At 47.7% G+C, this 25,079-nt stretch overlaps 1 protein-coding gene across 3 annotated transcripts in view; it reads right to left on the reverse strand.

The window, feature by feature from the left end:
* Positions 1-25,079, reverse strand: part of LOC144783784 (uncharacterized) — a 528,515-nt gene that overhangs the window by 404,725 nt on the left and 98,711 nt on the right. For 2 of the 3 annotated variants that reach the window (XM_078662480.1, XM_078662481.1), the window contains exon 4: positions 7,732-7,848. The exons of the other annotated variant lie outside the window; for it this stretch is intronic. In XM_078662480.1, the coding sequence (XP_078518606.1) occupies positions 7,732-7,848 (117 nt within the window). The remainder of the gene's footprint in view (positions 1-7,731; positions 7,849-25,079) is intronic. 3 annotated transcript variants of the gene reach the window in all.

The following is a 25,079-nucleotide window of genomic DNA, read 5'->3' on the forward strand; positions in this document are numbered from 1 at the left end:
GTGTGTGTGTGCGCGCGTGTATGGGTCAGACGGGGGGGCTCTGTATGTATGTGTGCGTGCGTGCATGGGCGCTCGTGTGTGTGTCTCTGTGTATGCGCATGCGTGTGTCGTGTTGGAGCTTCCCAGGAGACAGCAGCTGGCCACAGCGAGCGCGTTCACGTGGGCGTGGCCCGCTCAAATCGCCTCCTTGGAGAGGAAATGCGCGCGGCCAGGTGCGGTCTCCTGGGAAGCAGACTCAGTAACAATAGATCTCTGGCGCGACAGCGCTTCGCGCTGTTCAACGCCACAAGACCTAAAAAGGTCAACAGCATAACAAAAGTCCTATAATCTGTATTGTTCATGATAACATTAACTATAAAACGATCTGCCCTGATAAAATCCCAAAACAGGACTTTCAGAACTCATTTCCCCATGGGAACGATGACCGACAATACCTCCTTGGTATAAAAAACTTAACTCAAATTGGACAAAAGAATATTCATATTAAACCTACACACTGGTACTGGTCCAGAATTGAAAATATTTTAAATCAAAAACAAGTGATCTGTAATTCTTTATCAGCAGCGATGGTGCTATTGGGCATGCACTCACATAACATTTTAAGATCTGTCAATTATTTTAATATCTTGTGCGAGATTAGTGATAGCTAGAGCATGGATATCTTTAAAGCCACCACATTTAATGGAATGGTGGGTATTGGTCAACGAAATTCATACTATGGAATCTTCACTAGCAAACATAAGAGGAATTAGATCAAGGAAAAAAATAGATATCTATGTTTTATTATTTCTGGTTTATGATTTATGTTAAATGGAGACTCAATGATGTGTGACTATCAATGTCTTGATAAATTTTCTTGTTCTGTTTCTCTGTTCTTATATGAGAGAAAAGAATCTCCTTGTTTTTTGTCTCGGCTTGTGTTGTCAATAAAAAAAAATTCAACAAAAAAAACCTACACACTGATTGCATAACATCTTGCCACAAGAAGCACGTATAGATAGAACAATATGTTTGATCATAAATGCATCACCAGATACTTCAAATGACCCAGTAATTCACAGAATTTAACAGGCCAAAAACTACTGCCAGTAGAACGTATAAAGCTTGCCTCATACAGCCTTCAGTGCCATAGTGCAATAGACTGAATACTATCTCGAGCTCTGAATACGCTCAAACCCCAAGGCAAACGAGAAAAGAGAATCAACCGCATCTTTGACTAAACATTTTTCTTTTCCATTTTTTTTCTCTAAACTAAACGTATGAACCATGTACACAAAAGGTCATATATAGTCTGTATACCTACCAGTTAACTAGAACAGAAAATCAGGCCAACAAACTTTATATTTTTTTCCACACCAATCTGCAAGATTTAAATGGCAAACACCATAAAAGAGGCAAGATTGCCTGACACCAAGACAATGCTTCTTACCAATAGTATCAGAAATATTGGTACTAAATAAAGAATGATATCTATATAAAGATGAGCCCTTGTCGTCAACAAGCCAATACAAAGTGTGATTCAAAACAAGATTTGATTGAAAGTACTAATAACACTTATAAACCTGATTGATATAGATATCGCAGCTCCATCGTTTTCCACCTCCTCTGGGCACTCACAAACAGGTGCTCTTACGCGGGTGGTGTACCCGCTAGCATGCACACTCCCAACCTCGCATTTCTTTGAACGCAAAAGAAGAGCACTAACAGAGGCGAGTCCAAAAGTTTATTCACGGACTCACAGCAACCAGACGCGTTTCGGCTGACGCCTTTATCTGTGGTAATCAGGCGCGCTGGAAACGGCCAGCATTTATGTCTTAACTTCCTGTATCCCGACATGGGTTAACAGCAAGAAGGGACAAGCTCTCAGAGAATTATATCACCATCTTAGAACATGCATAATTAATTGTGTTTAGAACATTTCATCAATGCCCACAGTATTCGTAATTCAAATGCAATAATACATACATTGAGCCTATTTCATATGGTTTCATAAAGCTCATACATACATTCATAATGCTGCTCAATAAAATTGTGCCCACAGATGGGCTTAGAGTGCACATACTCCTTCAATGCCTATTTTCACATAAAAGTTCTCATAGGTTACTTCCATTGCATTACTAATGTATATAACATCGTTAGACCTCCCATCCCTATAGACCACTACCCAGTTAACATTAACTGGTAATTGTAACAAGTTGTGCTTAATACTTCAGCACTCCAACTAAAGACTGTATACAAAACTGTCACAAATGGAGGAACTTTGCTCACCAATCATAAAAGGGCCAAAGACGTACAACCAGAGTGGGGAGGGAAAAAGACAAAGTAATTAAAGACAGACTAAGAGTCTGTTCGACCAAGCCTAAACCTGTGTAGGGCCGCATCAGCTTGGGCCTCAAAAAGGTGATCACCATCAAATGGCAAATCAAGCAATACGGACTGGACAGCCTCTGAAAACCCAGACGTCCTAAGGCATGCATGTCGGCGTAGAGCCACAGTCGATGCCATAGCTCGGACAATGTTGTCTGTAGAGTCCATTCCAGAGCGAATGAGCAATTTGGCAGCCTGGGGTCATCCACCATCAACTGCTGTAAAACTCTTCTATTAGCCCCGAGGGACAAGGGTAAAAACTGGCCTAGAGAATCCCACAATGTGTGGAGTAAACACCAGAGGATGCAAATAGTGTTAGTGGAATGTAACGCTGCGCTGCCTCCTGGACTCCTTATCACTGGGGGAATATTCTCCTCGTGATAGTCTGGAGCACGAAACTGTGGTGGGTCAGTTACTTAACAAGACAAGCTGGATCCCCAGGGCAGGGCGATAAGTGTGGGTGATAGTACGGTCTACCAGTATCCCGCAGTGAGGTCTTGCCCATGCCCCAAGCAGAATGTCAGTTAGTGCTTAGCAAAAGGAAAGTAATGGTTCAACCCCCGACTGGGCAGGATGAAGGACCTCCATCAGAGGATCCCAAGCCTTCTCCACAGTGAGCAGAGTGAGATGAAAACATCAGCCACTCTTTTCAAAACCTCCGCTAATGAGGAACTGATTTCCCAGGCAACGCCAGGGGCGACAAAAGGGAGGAAGCAGGTGATAAATCTAACTGGCTTGCCTCACCCAACTCAGAGTCCCACCACTAGATCATGAGACTTCCCAGCAATTCGCATCGCGAGTCGAAGAGGTCATAGAAGACCGGGGTTTCGATCTCTTGCGATACCGCTTACTGTGAGACGTCGCTGGAGACTGGGACCATCGTCGTTTATCACGGCCTGAAGGTCGACGCTCCAGGGAACGACCTGTGGACCGGGAAGAAGACAGATGTCATGTGGAGCTGGAAGTCTGCGACAATCATGCCATCAGAGGCTTCATGCGCCGCTCCCGCAGCGCCTTCAACACAGGACCCACATGATTTAAACCTAGAGGGCAGAAGGCACACTGTTTCCTGATGACATTCGTCCAAAAAACAGCCAGTGGTACGGCTTCTCTGTGGATCCGCGTTGCAGTGCGGAAAAGAAGAAACTGACGTTGGCGTGCCGGAGGGGACTTATATGGCTCCACTGACATCACATCCAGAGAGGACGTTCCTGCGGAGCCGTACGACGCCATCCCCGGGCACGCAGAGGTACTGCTGAAAACTTTATGGATCCAGCCTGGGGAGAATTCAAAGTTAAGGAATCTGCAGCTAGATGTCTCTATCAAATATATAGTTTTGGAGGGAAGTCCCAACTTCAAAACATTTTGGTTGGGGGGTGGGGGCTCAGAGCAAAAGGTTTGAAGACCTCTGGGTTGGAGTAACTCAAAAAGCACATGCTAGTGTAAGTAGACACTAGCATGTGCTTTTTGAGTTACGTAAAATTCTACACTGCAGTAGTTACAAGAATAACATTGTAAGACAATAAAACATTAATAGGTGTAATTATAATAATGCATTTCTCCCAACAATTCTTGCCCTAATATGGCATTTCCAGTGCAGATCGTTGGAAATCTAATATACTATACAGGTCCTATTATCTGACTTGCATATTCTTAGGGAGTTAGGCCAGTAAGTGAGCCCAAGAAGCCGACAAAGAGGGCCTATCCAGCATTTATGTTGCTTTTTATAAGCACAGTAAAAGAATAATAAATGTTCCTCACTTTCAACCATGGGGCAGCCCATGGGGAAAAGATTTGAGGATTTATTTTTTTGTTCCAGGAGTGTGTAAAAGAAGCTAATAGCAAAAGCCCAAGCCTAAATTTAATAAACAAAGTTCTCAGCAATGGACTATTAGCATAATTCAAAAAATCTTTAAAAATCTGGACTGCATTTAAAAGACAGAAATTCATCTGTAAGGCTACCAGCAGGAACTAACTAAATTATTGTACTAGTAACAACTTCCCAGTAGCCTACTTTAACTGTTTCCCTGGCATTTGCCGGCATTGATGCAGGACAGAGCCATTATTCAGCCAATTCAAGGGATTGTTAGTGCCCGCTGATTTGTCAGTATCTCATTAAGACAATCTCTATATAGGGCCAGATCCTCAGTTGTCCACAATTTAATCCAATAAAGGACAGGTTTTCAGGAGGCTATATCTGAAATTTATCTCCGGTTTAAATGAAACCTAGACGGTAAAAGCTGAGCACTTTAAGCAGTCTCAATAGGGTTTTAATAAAAAGTTTTCACCTCTCACTAGCAGGTCGAGGTTAGAATAACTTCACAGGTCATGCCCATATAATGTTGTCCCACATGCTTGGGCCTTGAATATTTCCAATACTGGTGATACAGGATACAATGGGGCCTTACTAGCAAATTTAACAATAAAGTAGTTCTATGCTTCAAGATCATTGTAAGTTTCCCAATCTGGGCAGGCTATTTGTGGGAGTCATTCAATCTCACCCCTAGATAATCAAATTCAAGAACCAGATCTAGACTTACCCAGTCTAGGACCACACACCCCTAGACTTTTTTCGATGGGTAAAGACTATATATTTAGTTTAGCTATTATTTATTTGAAGGCCATGGTCCTTGCTAAAGATACTAAATTTCCCCAGAAGGGAGCTCAGGCCTCTTGAAATTTTGGAAAATAGAAGTGTATCATCTTCAAAAAGCATACCCAGGACTTTAGTCCCAGTCATTTGTGGGGGTGGGGGTTCATTTTCATTGTCCACAAGGTAAGTAATAAACCCATTAACTAATATTTAGGTCTCGCTGAAGCCATCCCGTTAGGGATGCTTTTTAGGTCTCGCTGAAGCCAGCCCGTTAGGGATGCTTTGGCGAGATTAAAGTAAGAACTTTCAAAAGTGTACCCAAAGTGCGGATCGGGTACAGTGCATGTGAGTACAACCAAGCGCATTGTGCACAGCTTCCATTTGCCACCAGACACTTAGTGCGCACGCTCCACCTCTGCTGCCACACGCATTCAGCTCACACCCCCTCACCCCCATATGCTAGCTCGCCAATGTCCCTCCCACCCTTCCTTTGATCTCTGCAGCGAGTTCTCACAGGCACCTCTCCCCGCTCCCTTCCTTTAATGGCCCTCCCCCATCACATTCTCTCACATTTCGGCTTCCCAAAATCAATGCTGCTTGTCTGCGGCGTCATTGCAGAATCTGCATTCTTAAAGGCAGCGCCTTCCGTGGAGTTGTGAGGAGCCCGCCTCCTTGTTTTACTCGCTTGTACCCCCCTTCACACGTAGTGTCTTGTGTTTGCTGCTGGCATTCCCACAGAAAGTTTGCACACCACACACACAACCATAACCACACACACACAACCATAACCACACACACACACAACCATAACCACACACACACACAACCATAACCACACACACACACACAACCATAACCACACACACACACAACCATAACCACACACACACACAACCATAACCACACACACACACACAACCATAACCACACACACACAACCATAACCACACACACACACACAACCATAACCACACACACACACACACAACCATAACCACACACACACACAACCATAACCACACACACACACAACCATAACCACACACACACAACCATAACCACACACACACACAACCATAACCACACACACACACAACCATAACCACACACACACACACAACTACCCACATAAACACAACCACACACACACACAACCACCCACATAAACACAAACACACACACAAAAACTCACACACACACAAAAACTCACACACACACAACCACTCACACACACACAACCACTCACACACACACAACCATAACCACACACACACACAACCATAACCACACACACACACAACCATAACCACACACACACACAACCATAACCACACACACACACAACCATAACCACACACACACACAACCATAACCACACACACACACAACCATAACCACACACACACACAACCATAACCACACACACACACAACCATAACCACACACACACACAACCATAACCACACACACACACAACCATAACCACACACACACAACCATAACCTCGCACACACAACCACTCGCACACACAACCACTCACACACACAACCACTCACACACACAACCACTCACACACACAACCACTCACACACACAACCACTCACACACACAACCACTCACACACACAACCACTCACACACACAACCACTCGCACACACAACCACTCGCACACACAACCACTCGCACACAACCACTCGCACACAACCACTCGCACACAACCACTCGCACACAACCACTCGCACACAACCACTCGCACACAACCACTCGCACACAACCACTCGCACACACCCACTCGCACACACCCACTCGCACACAACCACTCGCACACAACCACTCGCACACAACCACTCGCACACAACCACTCGCACACACAACCACAAGCACACACAACCACAAGCACACAGAACCACAAGCACACACAACCACACACACACACACACACACACACAACCACATCGTCAGTGCACACTTTCACCAGCCACAGACACCATCAGTCGTCAGTGCACGCTTCCAACCAGGCATACACCACCAGACGTCAGTGCACACTTTCACTAGGCACACACCACCAGCAGTCAGTGCACGATTTCACCAGGCACACACACACCACCAGCCGGCTGTGCACACTTCCACCAGGCAGGCACACCACCAGCCATCAGTGCACAATTTCTACAGGCACACACACCACCAGCCATCAGTGCACACATCAATTGTTAACACATCCACAATTAACTATTGTAGCAATCGCAGTATGGCGCACTTTACTTTTAAACATATTTATCTAAAGCGCAGCATGCCACCATTGCTAGAAAAATAAATACACATTTTATTGTAGCAACAGCAATTTTGTTGCAATTGCTGTTGCAATATTTAGCAATGCCAATAGCTCAAACTTAATTAAGTTAATTAATGCGAGACCTATTGCATTGAAAATGCTTGTTTTAAAATAAGTGTTGGTGCCAGGACATATCCCTGGTGGGCGCCATGCTTAATAAAAATATTTATCTCCTGTGGTCTCCCCTCCCAGGCCCCACCTGACTGACAACATTACCTGTGTACAGTAGCTGGATTAATGTCAATAAACCACTAGGTACCCCTACTTTCCCCAAGAACTTCCCAAAGTTTGGATCTGGGGACAAGGTCAAAGGCAAGATGAAGAGTCAATTTCCTTGCTTTCTAACATAGACAATGTTGTGTGTAGAGTGCACTCCAAAGTCAGCATAGTCTTTGGGTGGAATTACGTATTAGTCAGACACAGGAATAGCATGACTTGCCTGCACTGCCAGCGCTTTCGGCCTGTTCACATCCTTTGGAACTTCCGGCTACGTCTGCCCTTGACAAGTAATTTTGACCAAATTCGGGTGAGATGTCTACGTTAGCGGGGGAGCTACCTGTTCAGGGAACAACAATTACATTACGTCAAATCAATTGGCCAATTCATGTGGCATATAGCACACACTGCAACAACAATTTTCAACAATAAGAAGCAATCATGTTCATAGCACCCTTGTTGTGTAAAATGCCTCTTGAACAAAAGTATCACAGAAACCGAGGAACCTGTAGCAGAAGGGACTCCACACAGACACCGAGCATGATGTATTTTGAGCAAACTTTGTTTCTCTTTTCTATATTGCGCAATGTTAGGAATATTTGAACGGATCAGAGATGGACAAGATTGCCAATAAATTGGTAGATTCTCTGAGGGGCATATGAAAGGCTTGTTATGCAGGGGAAACAGCTGTCGTACATTCGGTGATGTGGACTTGTTTGCTTGATCACTTTCCAAAATCAAAGAGTTAACTACATTATTTTAGGAACTACTGTTAGCACAGTATACTAATGTATTGGAAGCTGCCCAGAACTCAAGATTTTATGTTGTAGTACAGGCAACTACTGAGGTTCGCTAACATGAATTATTATTTGTATACATGGGATGTTAACACAAAATAGAGATCATCAATTATATAACACTAGGATTTTTTTATGAAGTGTGAAAATTAAACACCAAGAAGCCTACTCGTGAGTTTTTTTAGGACTATGGTGTACTAACTAATGGAAAAACACGTCGTGGATTCTGCTCCAGATAATTACCTGCTGTACTATCAGATATGATTAATAACGGAGCATCTAGGATTCTCATATTAGATGCCTCACTGAAGATGGCACAGTAGATAAGCACAGTAGATAAGCTTGTTTATCCCCCCTAATAGGCTAAAATGTCACACCAAAAATAGGGTTTAATGGGTCATTGCAACTCTTTTCCAGACAGTCCATTAACATTCAGCTCAGGCCCTTCAACAGTGATCTGCCATATGAAGGGTGCACTGCTTGTCTTGCGGTCTACTCTTTTAGGGTGAATAATAAATCTTTCAATGTATCCTAATTCCCTTCTATTAAAATATAATAACCTATTAAGTTCCATATGACTGCAAACCTAATGTGACATCTGTGCTACTCAAATTAGTATTGCTTAAACTAATATTGCTGTGTGTGTGCTTTCAGATTAGCTTATCTGGTCGGTGAAACCCTCTAATCATGCCCAATAAAGGTGGCAAGCAATAACGGCTTGGGCACCACATAAAGTTGGTGTAATAGTAGCTCCACCTGAATAAAAATGTCAACAAAAACATAGTTGCTTCATTTATATAAATCAAATATTTAAGATCCTCACTAAGTTACGCTCTCTTTCTGATCATATTGCATTAATATATCCAAAATGTTGAGGCTTCAACACATAAATGGATTATGATAGAGCTTATTTTAGAGCCCCTATGCATTTTGAGCCCATGATCTTCATTGAGGAGCAAATACAGAGAACCAGTTATAAAGTAAAAACAAATGCACTGGCATATTAAACCAAATCAGTTTATACCAAATTGTACGAAAATCGTTTTATAGAATAAAAGACCACTGTAGTGTAGAATGACTGAATACCACAGAAAGAAACAAACATTATAACAAGTAATAAAAGGGACCGTTAGTCAATTACTATGTTCTAAAATGTTTAAAAGAAATTAGATGTGCAGACATGTAGTTGTTAAACTGATATTCTCATTTCGAGAGTAAAGAAATTAAACAATTAAACTGAATGCCAAGTTTTGAAGCTCAGACTGACATGTTTGTTTTTGTTGTCGGTTAAAACCAGACGAGGTCTAATCAAAGCAAAGTCTCAGTAGTTACATTAAGTGTTGCTGATGTGACTTATCAGAAATTTACAATTTCCTAGAAGTTGTGAAGGAAAGATTCAATTATTTTAAGGGCATGGAGCCTTTCATCAGCGAAGAAGCCCAAGCAACAAAACAATGCAATAACAATGTCTACATATCATAGGAGTCCTTAAAACAAACAGTCCAATCATCATTTTGTCAATCCCTGTAAAACTGTCCTCTTCTTCATGCATAAGCGTGCACTCCCAATTATTGTCCATTTATTGGTAGTCTTGTTTCTGCTCTGTTCCTTTTGGAGAGCAACATTTGAGACTTCACTGAGCCCTTCCATAGGGCAAGAGACAATTCAATCAAATCAATAACTATTCCTGTTTAACATATGCACAGCAACGATCCACTGAAAAAAATCTTATCCTATATGATTAATAATGTCAGTTATGGGTACGAAGGTGGCTTTATGATATTGAGGTGGGATAATTCCTACTTCTAAGTATTTAATAGAATTTAAACTTACCTTCATGACAGCAAGGATATTTTACATTCTATTTCAGGACCAGAGGTTTAGATTATGCAAGTGTAAAGCTTTCTGACTACAATTGATGTTACCCCAGGTTTAAAATAAGTTTTTTTAAATGTATAATTTGAGGAGCAAATATTTTCTAAGAATCTCCCAAAAAAAAGGTTTAGAATGCCACAGCTCTCTTGTTGAATGTGCTACAATAAAGAAAGTGGCAATGCCTACTTTGCTCTTGAGCCATCAAAACCACCTTGTTTTCACTGGAAATTACACTGCACACTAGATGGTTTCTTATTGGCAATCATCAGTTGCCTGGTGGTCTGAACTCCTCTGTCATTCTGCCACCCTACCTCACAGAATTTTGGATTGTTCGCGAAAGCCGGATAACGGACCGTTCTAGTATTTGACTTGGTCCTTCAGGATACTGTAAATGTGTAGTGAGCACCCTAACCAAGAGATATGCACCCACATGCATCAAGTGGTTTTGGAGTTGCAAACGGTGCGAATCGGAAAAATCGGCCGTTTGCGATTCCAAAATCACTTTTTGGGATGCATGAAATAATTTTTGAAAACTCGCTATTTTTTGCAATTCTTAAAAATGCGAATGCATTTAAGGAATCGCATTTGTGCGATTCCTTAAATGCAATGCATGAATTTAAATAAAAATGCGAATTAGGAAATAGGAAGTGCAAATTAACACGAGGTTGACCCTCGTGTTAATTAGCGAAATTTTGCAAAAAAGCTCAAAAATGCATTTTTGAAAGTGACATGTTACACACACACACATGTCCTTTAGACATGTGTGTGTGAAACTTGCACTAAAAAAAACATTTCAAGGGTGAAGGGGGGGGGGGGGGGGTCCTTTGAACCCCCCTCAGCACCCTTGCAAAGCATCAACAAATTGTCATTCGTAAAATCAAATTCGCAAAAAGCTAATGCCTTTCCATTGATTCCTATGGGCCTCTAGGCCCATAGGAATCAATGTAATGCCATTCCTTAATTGCGATTCGCAATTAAGGAATCGCAAATACCGAAATTAAGAAATCCTAAAAACCTTTAAGATTTCTTGATGCATAGGATTTTGCAATTCCTAAGTTGCAATTCCTTAATTTTCGCAATTTAGGAATTGCAAAATCCTACAATGATGCATGTGGCCGCTAGTGCTTCTACATAGTATCGGTCATAAAAGCATTGCCAATTTACCAGAGACTTCAATACTGCACATTAACTGGTTACCTTGCCATGACTTCAAAAGTTGTAGCGCCATGTTTACGTACCAAAGATGCGTCTAAAAGGGTTACAGGGTACGGATAGTCTGGCTCCTCTGAGTAGCTTACACATCATTGGATGTTTCCCTACCGGGACTACACCACAAGACATGTGATCTGCTGAAACTGCTGATCTGCAGACATTGGTGGTCCGGTACGCCAGACCGCTGGTCGCAGCTTCAGACAGAAACTTCCTAGTATATACTATATCTGCCCCAAAGGCATAAAAATACCTTTCCAGAGACTAACATGACCATCTGTGGCATGCTGGACCATAATGCTCGACTGTGGAATCAGTCCAATCCCTTCTGATGAAGAGTGAAGCTTGCCCAAAAGTCCCAGTGATATCCCATCGTCTTCAGTAATCCTTCATGCCATCAACTAGAGTGTTCGTTCCAGGGGCACAAGGTGTAAACTGACATGTGTGTCCCCCAGAAAGTTCTGACACCGGGAGAGAAATATCAGAAATCCCCCAAAATTGACAAGACCTGGAAACTACACATGCAAGCTCCAAATGGATAAGGGTCTCTTTCTGCCTTCTGACCTGCCTTGTAAGACTCTTGATCATCAAGAAAGGCAGGAACGCATACTCAAAGGTCCGACTCTTCTGCCATAAGATCCGTCATCCAGCTGAATAAGCTGGGCAGTTGGTGGTCCAAGCAAGAGATAATCAGGTCCACCTGACATTGCCCCCAATTGTGCAATATCTTCTAGATAACCGTTTCCCAAATTGTGGGGTGCGACCCACTAGTGGGTCACCAAAGATCAATAAAGAAAGATGTTTTCTATTTATTTAAAGGTACCAAGATGTAGAAATTTCACTTCGCTGAGCCAAGAGATCTCAAGATGAGATCTGAATGCTGCCACCACATCAACAACAATGTGGTCGCAGCAATCTTAGGACTCGGGGCTCTAGAAAACAGGCACTGGCATAGCCAATAGGTCTCGCCTTAGGGTCCTTATAAGTGTTCAGCCAGAGCTAGCAGCTTAATAGTCGATTTTCAACCCTAAATTGTAAAAGTTGATAAACCACCAAGTAAGATTCATTATTAATCTTGATAAAATTACAATTTTGTGGACAATAAAGGAAAGTCTATTCATTTTTCATTCATTTAAAAAAAAAAAACATTGGCAGTGTGTATTCTATATGTTGTATGTAGTGATACCTTAAATTTTAATAGCAAAGTGATTCTTTTGAGAGTTATCAGTAGTTAAATACAAAAATCGTGACTATTTTACTGACACAATGGAAAGAAAAAGAACTACGACGGGGCTTGGAATAAAGCTACACTGAGACAGGCAACACACTGACAATGGGAACGACATCCATGCACACAGAAACACCACTATTCCCATAGAGCCAAAACTGGTACAAAAAAAGTCAGCAAGATGCCAAGCACGTTCAGATCAAGTCAGAAACTACACTTATCAGGGGTCAGGAGAAACTCCTGTAGGAACATTTACACCAGGACAGTGAATACATGGAATCGGAGACTGGTGCTGAGGAAGAGAACACACCAACACAGGCAAATACACTAATGCTACGACAACGTTACAATTCCATTGCAAGGGGGAGCAAGACAGACATTTGAGCCCCTGGCAATGGCAACCGGGGAAGTGATGCCAATCTGGTGTTGCCCGGATATGCTTGGGGCAGTGAATACACTCACAAAATGACTGAAATAGGCCGGCAGTACACTTAACAAGTACGGCACTGGGAAAGGGAGCATGTTGGCATGAAAACCTGCAGAAAGAAAAACACTGACCTGGGAGACTCGAGCCATAGGTCATAAACCCTACGCCAGTACCAAGATTACATTGGCACTGGGAACCGTCTGACAAAGGGAGTGTTGTGAATTGGTACACACTGATGGGATGACAAAAAAACTGGGATCAAAAACACGGAGACAATGCCACATGAGGATGGGAAACACACTCACTATGCCAGGGACTATACGGACATTGGGACAGGTAGACATATGTACTGGGACAGCGGGTACCCTTACGCAGGTAATACATTGCCATTAGCAGAGGGCGAACATCTAAAAAAATCCTCATATGAGGCAGAGTTAAACTTACTATAGGGCAAAAAAACATTTAAGCTGAACCATATAATACACTGATTTCTGTTGTGGTGGGGGGGGGGCTGGAAAACCCAGGAGGACAGTAATTGAGGTGAATGTGGCACAACCAAATCTTGCAGTGAAGTGTGACACCACACAGCATCGCGCCTTTGTGACCAGCACGATGCTGACACAGTACTTCTGTCACAATAAACTCGGACAAGGGAGCACGGGTTGTGGTAGGGAGCACATAACTGGCATGCCGCACACAAACCCACTGAGAGAAACCCACACATTTGCGCTTAGTAGTAACCGCACTCTCGGGCCAGACCAGACCCACTGGACCCATTGCCCACCCCACGCTCCAATAAAGCGATTCCTCTGGGAAAACTTAAAATACCAGAAGCTAACATCTGTATACAGAAGATGTTTATTAACACTCTGCAGCTAAACTAAACACAGGGTCGCCAAATATCCTGCATTTGCAAAAACAGTTCTAGTATTTCGACATCTGTCCTGACACTTTGCCCCAAATTAAATGCATCTCCCGGTTGTGAGAGTGGGATTAGGGAATATGCGCAGTAAAATGAATGTGCACAACGGCACGATGAAAGGCGCACAGGCAGGGGTGTGAGAGTAAAGCGCTCGCAGCCACGATAATTGGAAACCGATTGCCCCTGCGCGCCGCTGCTCGCTCCCGCAAGGTGGATGCCGCCACATGCACGAGTGTGTGGAAAAGAGCAGCCCAATTTCTAAAAGTCATCTACTATAGCTACACATGCGCGCTGCGCTACGCTCGACCTAAAAAGGTAAAATTAAAAAAAAAGATATAAGGAGGCAAGGTAAGAATACACTGCCCCCTAGGTATGGGTGGGGGTGTGGTATGCAGTGTATCCTTAAAATCCAAAATAATTTTTGTTTTTACATTTTGCCATTTATTTGCAGCGGATTCACAAAGCAGCAAAAAAAGTTTAAAAAAATTATTCAAAAAAAGTAAAGCCGCAGGCTCTTTTTCAGTTACAAGGGACACCATACTCCGGGCCAATTTCTTTGCTTTTTTAAATGTATTAATTAGAAAGGGTGCGCTCCTTCCTTGAGCCTCGATGGGCCCTGGGGAACCCATCCCCTGGAGCTGATTTTCAAATGAGTGGCCCTTAGCCAGGGCCCAATACTCTGCAGTGTCCTGGAATGGACATCCCCAGGACACTATGGTTCCCTGACTAGGAGAGAGCAGGCAAACCCTGCCTCTAATGGGCAGGGAACAGAAGTTTGCTCCTACCTGGCGTGAGGAAAAAGAAAATGCTGCTCCCACCCTGGTGGGTGCAAAGATGTGTCGGATCCCGCCAGTACCCAGGCTGCTGGGGCCTTTGAGTTCCCTCCGCAGCCCCTTAACTAGACCTGCATTGTGGGTGCACGGGTGGGCAATGGGGCACCAAATAAAAAAATGGCAGGCTCCCTCCAGGGGATGAGATTGGGGCTCCACCACAGCCTCCAACTAAATTTTAGGTGTGGGTGTCCAAGCACTGCATTCTACAACATGCACAGCTATGGACATATTACAGGATTCAACAGGATTGAGAACGACACTTTCCTTTGTGAGGCACCTCACAGTGAAGCAGCCCACTAGGAGGTCCGGCCCATTGATGTGCAAGTCCTGCACCCCCTCGGACTGTGATCCTCTTGCGGTAATATCTCCACAGTGAGCTACCTTTTCTGAAAGGCTTGTGCCACACTCTATAATGAGATCCGGTTGCAATTTCAGGCACCCATATGTTCCATCCACCATTAGACACCCATATGTTCCATCCACCATCAGATTTCTGGCTTGGCTTCTGCGTTCAAGTTTACTTCCTCCACATACGCTAGCCCTTTCCTTAAGTGTGATGCTTTCAATCTTTCTAATGTTCTAGGGTGAAGGAGTTCTGGGAATCTGGCCTGGATAGAGGAGGCCAGTAGTCCCACTATCCTGGCAAGATGCCTCTATTCTTATGCAGGTTCCCTCTGAGTTCCATTCTGAAGAGTGGCATCCTCCTTTGAGGAAGCTTCAAAGATTGTCGAACTGACTCTTTAACTAAATTGAGAAAGACTATTTTCCGGTTTGGGATAATTTCAGATTTCTCTGTTTGGATTTTAAATCCCAGTCCTTGAAGAAGAGACATTGACATTTCCAGTCTGATGACCAGTCAAACAGGGTCTTGATTCATTAGGAGAATATTGTCCAAACAGACTATCGGTCTAAGACCCCTAGATCCTAAAAGCTCGATAGCTGGTTTCATCATCTTGGTGAAACACCAAGACATGGAGGAAAGAGTGAAAGCCCTGAACTTGCACACCTGCAGCATCCATGCTTCTGTGTGACAGAAAAATGGTTTGCATCCTTGAGATCCAACCAAACCATCCCCTCATTTGGCAAAAGAATTTCCCAGAGGAGGTTCATCCCTTCCATTTTGAAATAATGGTATATCAGCCATGAACCTGAACTCTTAAATTTCTAACTGGCTAGGACCTTTGCCCTTCTTTTCCACTAGGAAGAGGCTACTTAGGATACCACTCGTGTGTAGAGTGGTGGGAACCAGTGTCCCTCTTTCCAATAAGCAAGTTACCTCCTCATCTAGAAGAAGCTCCTCTGTTTCTAAGAGAAACGATTAGGGTCTGGACGGAGGATCCATACAATTCCATTTGTAAAACCGATCATCTGCAAGACCCATGTATCCATGCAATCTCTCCATTTGTGAAGAAATTCAACTCTCTGCCCACTCACTGATATGAAAAAGCAAATTTCCTTGCCTGATGTTCCACCTAGAATGTTGGTGCTGCCTCAAAATGCTCCTCGTCCTCTGCGGTCTCTGGAATCCTCCTAAACATTTCTGGTCCTTCCGCTGGATTGGTTTCCTATTCTGGGAGGCCGAAAAGAATGGTCATCCGGTCAGGCACATCTGCCGCTACAAGTCTTACCCATTGGGAGACTCATGTTACAGGCTGCAGCAATGACAAAAATCTGTCTGCTCAGTGGCTCAAAGGCGGAAGATACTAACCTTTGCCTGAAGCTTCAATGACAGCCCCACCCCCCACACAAATTCCTTGTGCAACAGCAGGGAGACTTGGTCCTTACTTACTCCTTGGACAAAGTCCTCACGCCTTGTGTCTGCCATAAAGATCGGACACGTTAACTTTAAAATCCTTGGTGCCTCCCTCAAGTTACGCCCCTATGAAGCTTTTAAGTATATGTTAGGCCATGCAACCTAAAATGCGCCATACTAGTTTGTTCTAAGCAGACCCTCATTCAAGAGGAAGGGGAAGGGGAACAAACCGCTCAGGCTAAACGATCCATAGATCGTCCCTGGAGTCTTATTTGTTTTACACGCACGCAAAGAGATTTCCATCTGTGCTCCAACACTACACCTATCTGTACTTCCTTTACAAACGCAGAAATCAATCTAAGTCAGCTGCTCGACCTACCATGCCACCTGGTGGTCCAGGTATGGGACTGCACTCACAGTACAGCCCCCCACTTTACTTCCTCAAAGGTGCAGCTCTACATGGCTGTGATCAACTCTGTCAATGCAGTGGCCGGGAGTATATCTCCCGTGCTGTTGCATACTCTGCTAGAGCTTCCTTGTACCAGGGTGTTTATGCGGACCATAGAGAATGTGCAAAACATTTATTAAGTTAAAAAAAGTATTTACCACAGTGTACCGGATTTGCCTGCACATAATTAATTCATAACATTCACAACATACAATCCCAGAACAATGAAGCAATGCCATTAACATGAATCCATCTTTATAAAACAGTTCACAGAGAAGTACTTAACTGGCTTCTGAGCCACAAAGAAACAAGCATTGAAAATGCAATAGGTCTCGCAATAGAAGAGTTTGACATTTTTCGTTTTGCAAATGGATGAGTGGCGTTGCGTGGATGAGTGGCGTTGCGTGGATGAGTGGCGTGTGTGAGTGGCGTTGCGTATGTGAGTGGCATTGCGTGTGTGAGTGGCGTTGCGTGTGTGAGTGGCGTTGCGTGTGTGAGTGGCGTTGCGTGTGTGAGTGGCGTTGCGTGTGTGAGTGGCGTTGCGTGTGTGAGTGGCGTTGCGTGTGTGAGTGGCGTTGCGTGTGTGAGTGGCGTTGCGTGTGTGAGTGGCGTTGCGTGTGTGAGTGGCGTTGCGTGTGTGAGTGGCGTTGCGTGTGTGAGTGGCGTTGCGTGTGTGAGTGGCGTTGCGTGTGTGAGTGGCGTTGCGTGTGTGAGTGGCGTTGCGTGGATGAGTGGGGTTGGAATGCAATAGGTCTCGCATTAGAAAAGTTGTAGTTATTGGTCTTGTAAATGACATAATTTATTTATTTTTTCGTTGTTAAAATTGCTAAATTGATGGCTTTGTCATTTACAATGCCAATAGTTATAACTTTCGCGAATGTGACACCTATAGCATTTGGAATGCAACATGTTTTGTATGTACGTGACTTATATGGCAGCTCTGGTCGTTATGCTACATCTCTAGAGAGCAGGAGAGTGCAGCAGGGGAGAGAAGCACAGCAATGCAATATGTCTCGCATTAGGAAAGTTTGAGCTATTGGTATTGTAAAGGACACATTTTTTATGTATGTGCTTGTTTTTAAAATAGCGAATTAATAGCTTTGTTATTTACAATGCCAATAGTTTTATCTATCGCAAATGTGACACCTATTGTAACACAATATGTGTTGTGAGGGTGAGTGAGGGTGAGGGGTTGAGGGTGAGGGGTTGAGGGTGAGTGAGGGTGAGGGGGTGAGGGGTTGAGGGTGAGGGGTTGAGGGTGAGTGAGGAAGAGGGTGAGTGAGGGTGAGGGGTTGAGGGTGAGTGAGGGTGAGGGTGAGTGAGGGTGAGGGTGAGTGAGGGTGAGGGTGAGTGAGTGAGTGGGAGGGTGAGTGAGGGTGAGTGAGGGTGAGGGTGAGTGAGTGAGTGAGGGTGAGTGAGGGTGAGTGAGGGTGAGTGAGGGTGAGTGAGGGTGAGTGAGGGTGAGTGAGGGTGAGTGAGGGTGAGTGAGGGTGAGTGAGGGTGAGTGAGGGTGAGGGGTTGAGGGTGAGTGAGGGTGAGGGGTTGAGGGTGAGTGAGGGTGAGGGGTTGAGGGTGAGGGGTTGAGGGTGAGTGAGGGTGAGGGTGGGTGAGGGTGAGTGAGGGTGAGGGGTTGAGGGTGAGTGAGGGTGAGTGAGGGTGAGTGAGGGTGAGTGAGAGTGAGGGTGAGTGAGGGTGAGTGAGGGTGAGTGAGGGGTTGAGGGTGGGTGAGGTGAGGGTGAGGGGTTGAGTGAGGTTGAGTGAGGGTGAGTGAGGGTGAGTGAGGGTGAGTGAGTGAGGGTGAGTGAGGGTGAGTGAGGGTGAGTGAGGGTGAGTGAGGGTGAGTGAGGGTGAGTGAGGGTGAGTGAGGGTGAGTGAGGGTGAGTGAGGGTGAGTGAGGGTGAGTGAGGGTGAGTGAGGGTGAGGGTGAGTGAGGGTGAGTGAGGGTGATGAGTGAGGGTGAGTGAGGGTGATGAGTGAGGGTGAGTGAGGGTGAGAGGGTGAGTGAGGGTGAGAGGGTGAGTGAGGGTGAGAGGGTGAGTGAGGGTGAGTGAGGGTGAGTGAGGGTGAGGGGTTGAGGGTGAGTGAGGGTGGAGGGGGTTGAGGGTGAGTGAGGGTGAGGGGTTGAGGGTGAGTGAGGGTGAGTGAGGGGGTGAGGGTGAGTGAGGGTGAGGGTGAGTGAGGGTGAGGGTGAGTGGAGGGTGAGGGGGGTGAGGGGTGAGGGTGGGGAGGGTGGGTGAGGGGGAGTGAGGGTGAGGGGTGGTGAGGGTGGGGGTGAGTGAGGGGTGGTGAGGGGTTGAGGGTGAGGGGTTGAGGGTGAGGGGTTGAGGGTGAGGGGTTGAGGGTGAGGGGTTGAGGGTGAGGGGTTGAGGGTGAGTGAGGGTGAGGGTGAGTGAGGGTGAGGTTGAGGGGAGGGGTTGAGGGTTGGTGAGGGTGAGAGTGAGGGTGAGTGAGGGTGAGAGTGAGGGTGAGTGAGGGTGAGTGAGGGTGAGTGAGGGTGAGTGAGGGTGAGTGAGGGTGAGTGAGGGTGAGTGAGGGTGAGGGTGAGGGTGAGTGAGGGTGAGTGAGGGTGAGTGAGGGTGAGTGAGGGTGAGTGAGGGTGAGAGGGTGAGAGGGTGAGTGAGGGTGAGGGGTTGAGGGTGAGTGAGGGTGAGGGGTTGAGGGTGAGTGAGGGTGAGGGTGAGTGAGGGTGAGTGAGGGGTTGAGGGTGAGTGAGGGTGAGTGAGGGTGAGGGGTTGAGGGTGAGGGGTTGAGGGTGAGGGTGAGTGAGGGTGAGGGGTTGAGGGTGAGGGGTTGAGGGTGAGGGTGAGTGAGGGTGAGGGAGGGTGAGGGTGAGTGAGGGTGAGGGTGAGTGAGGGTCAGGGTGAGTGAGGGTGAGGGGTTGAGGGTGAGGGGTTGAGGGTGGGTGAGGGGTTGAGGGTGAGTGAGGGGTTGAGGGTGAGTGAGGGGTTGAGGGTGAGTGAGGGTGAGGAGTTGAGGGTAAGTGAGGGTGAGGAGTTGAGGGTGAGTGAGGGTGAGGAGTTGAGGGTGAGTGAGGGTGAGGAGTTGAGGGTGAGTGAGGGTGAGTGAGGGCGAGTGAGGGCGAGTGAGGGCGAGTGAGGGCGAGTGAGGGTGAGTGAGGGTGAGTGAGGGTGAGTGAGGGTGAGTGAGGGTGAGTGAGGGTGAGTGAGGGTGGGTGAGGGTGGGTGAGGGTGGGTGAGGGTGGGTGAGGGTGGGTGAGGGTGAGGGTGAGTGAGGGTGAGTGAGGGTGAGGGTGGGTGAGGGTGAGTGAGGGTGAGGGTGGGTGAGGGTGAGAGGGTGGGTGAGGGTGAGTGAGGGTGAGTGAGGGTGATGAGTGAGGGTGAGGGTGAGTGAGGGTGAGTGAGGGTGAGTGAGGGTGAGTGAGGGTGAGTGAGGGTGAGTGAGGGTGAGTGAGGGTGAGTGAGGGTGAGGGGTTGAGGGTGAGTGAGGGTGAGGGGTTGAGGGTGAGTGAGGGTGAGGGTTGAGGGTGAGTGAGGGTGAGGGGTTGAGGGTGAGTGAGGGTGAGGGTGAGTGAGGGTGAGGGGTTGAGGGTGAGTGAGGGTGAGGGGTTGAGGGTGAGGGGTTGAGGGTGAGTGAGGGTGAGGGGTTGAGGGTGAGTGAGGGTGGGTGAGGGTGAGTGAGGGTGAGGGTGAGTGAGGGTGAGTGAGGGTGAGTGAGGGTGAGTGAGGGTGAGTGAGGGTGAGTGAGGGTGAGTGAGGGTGAGTGAGGGTGAGGGTGAGTGAGGGTGAGTGAGGGTGAGTGAGGGTGAGTGAGGGTGAGTGAGGGTGAGGGTGAGGGTGGGTGAGGGTGAGGGTGAGGGTGAGTGAGGGTGAGTGAGGGTGAGGGTGGGTGAGGGTGAGTGAGGGTGAGGGGTTGAGGGTGAGTGAGGGTGAGGGGTTGAGGGTGAGTGAGGGTGAGGGTGAGTGAGGGTGAGGGGTTGAGGGTGAGGGGTTGAGGGTGAGGGGTTGAGGGTGAGGGGTTGAGGGTGAGGGGTTGAGGGTGAGTGAGGGTGAGGGTGAGTGAGGGTGAGGGTGAGTGAGGGTGAGGGTGAGTGAGGGTGAGGGTGAGTGAGGGTGAGGGTGAGGGTGAGTGAGGGTGAGGGTGAGGGAGTGAGGGTGAGGGTGAGTGAGGGTGAGGGGTTGAGGTGAGTGAGGGTGAGGGTGAGTGAGGGTGAGGGGTTGAGGGTGAGTGAGGGTGAGGGGTTGAGGGTGAGTGAGGGTGAGGGTGAGGGGTTGAGGGTGAGTGAGGGTGAGGGTGAGTGAGGGTGAGTGAGGGTGAGTGAGGGTGAGTGAGGGTGAGGGTGAGTGAGGGTGAGGGTGAGGGTGAGTGAGGGTGAGGGTGAGGGTGAGTGAGGGGTTGAGGGTGATGAGGGTGAGGGGTTGAGGGTGAGTGAGGGGTTGAGGGTGAGTGAGGGTGAGGGGTTGAGGGTGAGTGAGGGTGAGGGTGAGTGAGGGTGAGGGTGAGTGAGGGTGAGGGGTTGAGGGTGAGTGGGAGGGTGAGTGAGGGTGAGTGAGGGTGAGGAGTGAGGTGAGGGTGAGTGAGGGTGAGTGAGGGTGAGTGAGGGTGAGTGAGGGTGAGTGAGGGTGAGTGAGGGTGCGTGAGGGTGGGTGAGGGTGGGTGAGGGTGGGTGAGTGAGGGTGAGGGAGGGTGAGGGAGGGTGAGGGAGGGTGAGGAGGGTGAGGGAGGGTGAGGGAGGGTGAGGGAGGGTGAGGGTGAGGGAGAGGGAGGGTGAGGGAGGGTGAGGGGTTGAGGGTGAGTGAGGGTGAGGGGATGAGGGTGAGTGAGGGTGAGGGGTTGAGGGTGAGTGAGGGTGAGGGTTGAGGGTGAGTGAGGGTGAGTGAGGGTGAGGGTGGGTGAGTGAGGGTGAGTGAGGGGTTGAGGGTGAGTGAGGGGTTGAGGGTGAGTGAGGGGTAGAGGGTGAGAGAGGGTGAGGGATGAGGGTGGTGAGGGGTGAGGGGTTGAGGGTGAGTGAGGGTGAGGGGTTGAGGGTGAGTGAGGGTGAGTGTGGGTGAAGGTGAGTGAGGGTGAGGGGTTGAGGGTGAGTGAGGGTGAGTGAGGGTGAGGGTGAGGGTGAGTGAGGGTGAGTGAGGGTGAGGGTGAGTGAGGGTGAGGGTGAGTGAGGGTGAGGGTGAGTGATGGTGAGTGAGGGTGAGTGAGGGTGAGTGAGGGTGGTGGGGTGAGTGAGGGTGAGTGAGGGTGAGTGAGGGTGAGTGAGGGTGAGTGAGGGTGAGTGAGGGTGAGTGAGGGTGGGTGAGGGTGGGTGAGGGTGGGTGAGGGGGGTGAGGGTGGGTGAGTGAGGGTGAGGGGTTGAGGGTGAGTGAGGGTGAGGGGTTGAGGGTGAGTGAGGGTGAGGGGTTGAGGGTGAGTGAGGGTGAGTGAGGGTGAGTGAGGGTGAGTGAGGGTGAGGGTGAGTGAGGGTGAGTGAGGGTGAGTGAGGGTGAGTGAGGGTGAGTGAGGGTGAGTGAGGGTGAGGGAGGGTGAGGGAGGGTGAGGGAGGGTGAGGGGTTGAGGGTGAGTGAGGGTGAGGGGTTGAGGGTGGGTGAGGGGTTGAGGGTGAGTGAGGGTGAGGGGTTGAGGGTGAGTGAGGGTGAGGGTGAGTGAGGGTGAGGGTGAGGGTGAGTGAGGGTGAGTGAGGGTGAGGGTGAGGGTGAGTGAGGGTGAGTGAGGGTGAGGGTGAGTGAGGGTGAGGGTGAGGGTGAGGGTGAGTGAGGGTGAGTGAGGGTGAGTGAGGGTGAGTGAGGGTGAGTGAGGGTGAGGGTGGGTGAGGGTGAGTGAGGGGTTGAGGGTGAGTGAGGGTGAGGGTGAGTGAGGGTGAGGGGTTGAGGGTGAGGGGTTGAGGGTGAGGGTGAGTGAGGGTGAGGGTGAGTGAGGGTGAGGGTGAGTGAGGGTGAGGGTGAGTGAGGGTGAGGGTGAGGGTGAGGGTGAGTGAGGGTGAGTGAGGGTGAGTGAGGGTGAGTGAGGGTGAGTGAGGGTGAGTGAGGGTGAGTGAGGGTGAGTGAGGGTGAGTGAGGGGTTGAGGGTGAGGGGTTGAGGGTGAGGGTGAGGGGTTGAGGGTGAGTGAGGGTGAGGGGTTGAGGGTGAGTGAGGGTGAGGGGTTGAGGGTGAGGGTGAGGGTGGGTGAGGGTGGGTGAGGGTGAGTGAGGGTGAGGGTTGAGGGTGAGTGAGGGTGAGTGAGGGTGAGTGAGGGTGAGGGTGGGTGAGGGTGAGGGGTTGAGGGTGAGTGAGGGTGAGGGGTTGAGGGTGAGTGAGGGTGAGTGAGGGTGAGGGAGGTTGAGGGTGAGGGTGGTTGAGGGTGAGGGGGTGAGGGTGAGTGAGGGTGAGGGTGAGTGATGGTGAGGGTGGGTGAGGGTGAGTGAGGGTGAGGGGTTGAGGGTGAGTGAGGGTGAGGGTGAGGGTGAGTGAGGGTGAGTGAGGGTGAGGGTGAGTGAGGGTGAGGGTGAGTGAGGGTGAGGGAGGGTGAGGGCGGGTGAGGGTGAGTGAGGGGTTGAGGGTGAGTGAGGGTGAGTGAGGGTGAGGGGTTGAGGGTGAGGGGTTGAGGGTGAGGGGTTGAGGGTGAGGGGTTGAGGGTGAGGGGTTGAGGGTGAGGGGTTGAGGGTGAGGGGTTGAGGGTGAGGGTGAGAGATGAGACGGTCTTTGAGGCGCCTCTGCTGTATTTGAATTTGGTAAAACAGCCTTAATGATGTGTTGAGAGGCGCCCCCCTGCCATTGTTGCAGGCCGCCGTGTGGGGGCCTGCTAAGTGTACGGGGAGGGGGCAGCAAGCACAATTTATGGTGTCTAAAGCGACCCTTTCCTGAGAGACAGCCCTGGAGACAGAGGATGTTTATTTCAAGGAAGTCCAGCGGCCTTCGCGTCTGGGCAGCATTTAGTAAAAAAACAACAAAAAAAGTACAAATATTTAGAAGCATTTACATATGCATTTAATCCATCGTGCAAGTCTCTCATTGCACGCGGGTGGAATGTTTGTCTACTTGCTGTTTATTTTTGGCATCAACAGATGCAGGGAGGGTGATGCTCTGTGAAGGAGTGCAGCGTGGGACCCGTGGTGTACGTGGCTGTTAAGTAATGTTTCGGCTGAGATAACATTGCAAAGGCTGACGCATGGATGGTTCAAAACAGGCGCAATAACAAAACGTGAATAGTGCGCATATAGTAGTTACTGCAACAAAACCTACAAAACCGGATAAAACCTAATTAAAAAAAAGAAAAAAAGAGACAGGCTGTCATAAACAATGGAATTTACACACATGCTTGTTGGTGATGTATTCGCCTACGCCTACATCACTTATAAAACAAGACGGATTGAAGGCAGAGAAGGGGGGGGAGGAGAAATGCGACATGGCGGGCAGGGGAGGGGGCGGAGTGGGGAGAGGGTGTTAAGCAGCAGGGGCCTTTGAAGTGAAGCTAAGCTTCACTTCAAAAGGTGTGGGAGGAATGCGGCTGAGGGAACAGACGGCGATTTGGTGATGTGCACGCGCATTTTAGGTCAATGCGCAAGCGCATTGACCTAAAAGCCACGGGCACAGAACCAAATCGCCGCAGTTAGGTAAACTTTGTTTAAAGCCCTATAGTCTCGCTCTGCTCAATGCGCATGCGCATTGACAGGCGAGACCTAAAAAGAAATGCTTCTCTGGAGGACTGTTTTACACGGATTGACAGTATGCTGATTGGAATGTTTTTAGGACTCCAGGGATTTGTAGTCTTTATGTTGCTATCTGGATTTTTTTTATCGAATGGGTTGCTGAGCAAGAAAACAAAGAAAGGTAATGCAAAATCGGAGCCTCTGGTCCCGAGCCAATAGCAATAAAACACACCCCGATAGTAAATGGCAGAGGCTTTTTTTTCAAAATCTGTTTATTGTTTTTAAACAAAAAGAAAGAAACATGAAATAAACAACGTTGAGCAGCAAAAAGAAGTCTCAATAGAATTGTACATTTGACTTTGAAAGGGACGGCATCCTACAGATAAAACGTGGGGTTCAATGACTAAGTTGCAGCAGGGATTTACCAGTCGTGTCAGTATTTCTAGGCTGCAACTGTGTCCTGCTCCCAGTCTTCATGTGGTAGGGTGGGTCCCACATCGAA

The sequence above is a fragment of the Lissotriton helveticus genome, chromosome 10 (assembly GCF_964261635.1).
Source record: "Lissotriton helveticus chromosome 10, aLisHel1.1, whole genome shotgun sequence".
In the NCBI taxonomy this organism is placed as follows: Eukaryota; Metazoa; Chordata; class Amphibia; order Caudata; family Salamandridae; genus Lissotriton; species Lissotriton helveticus.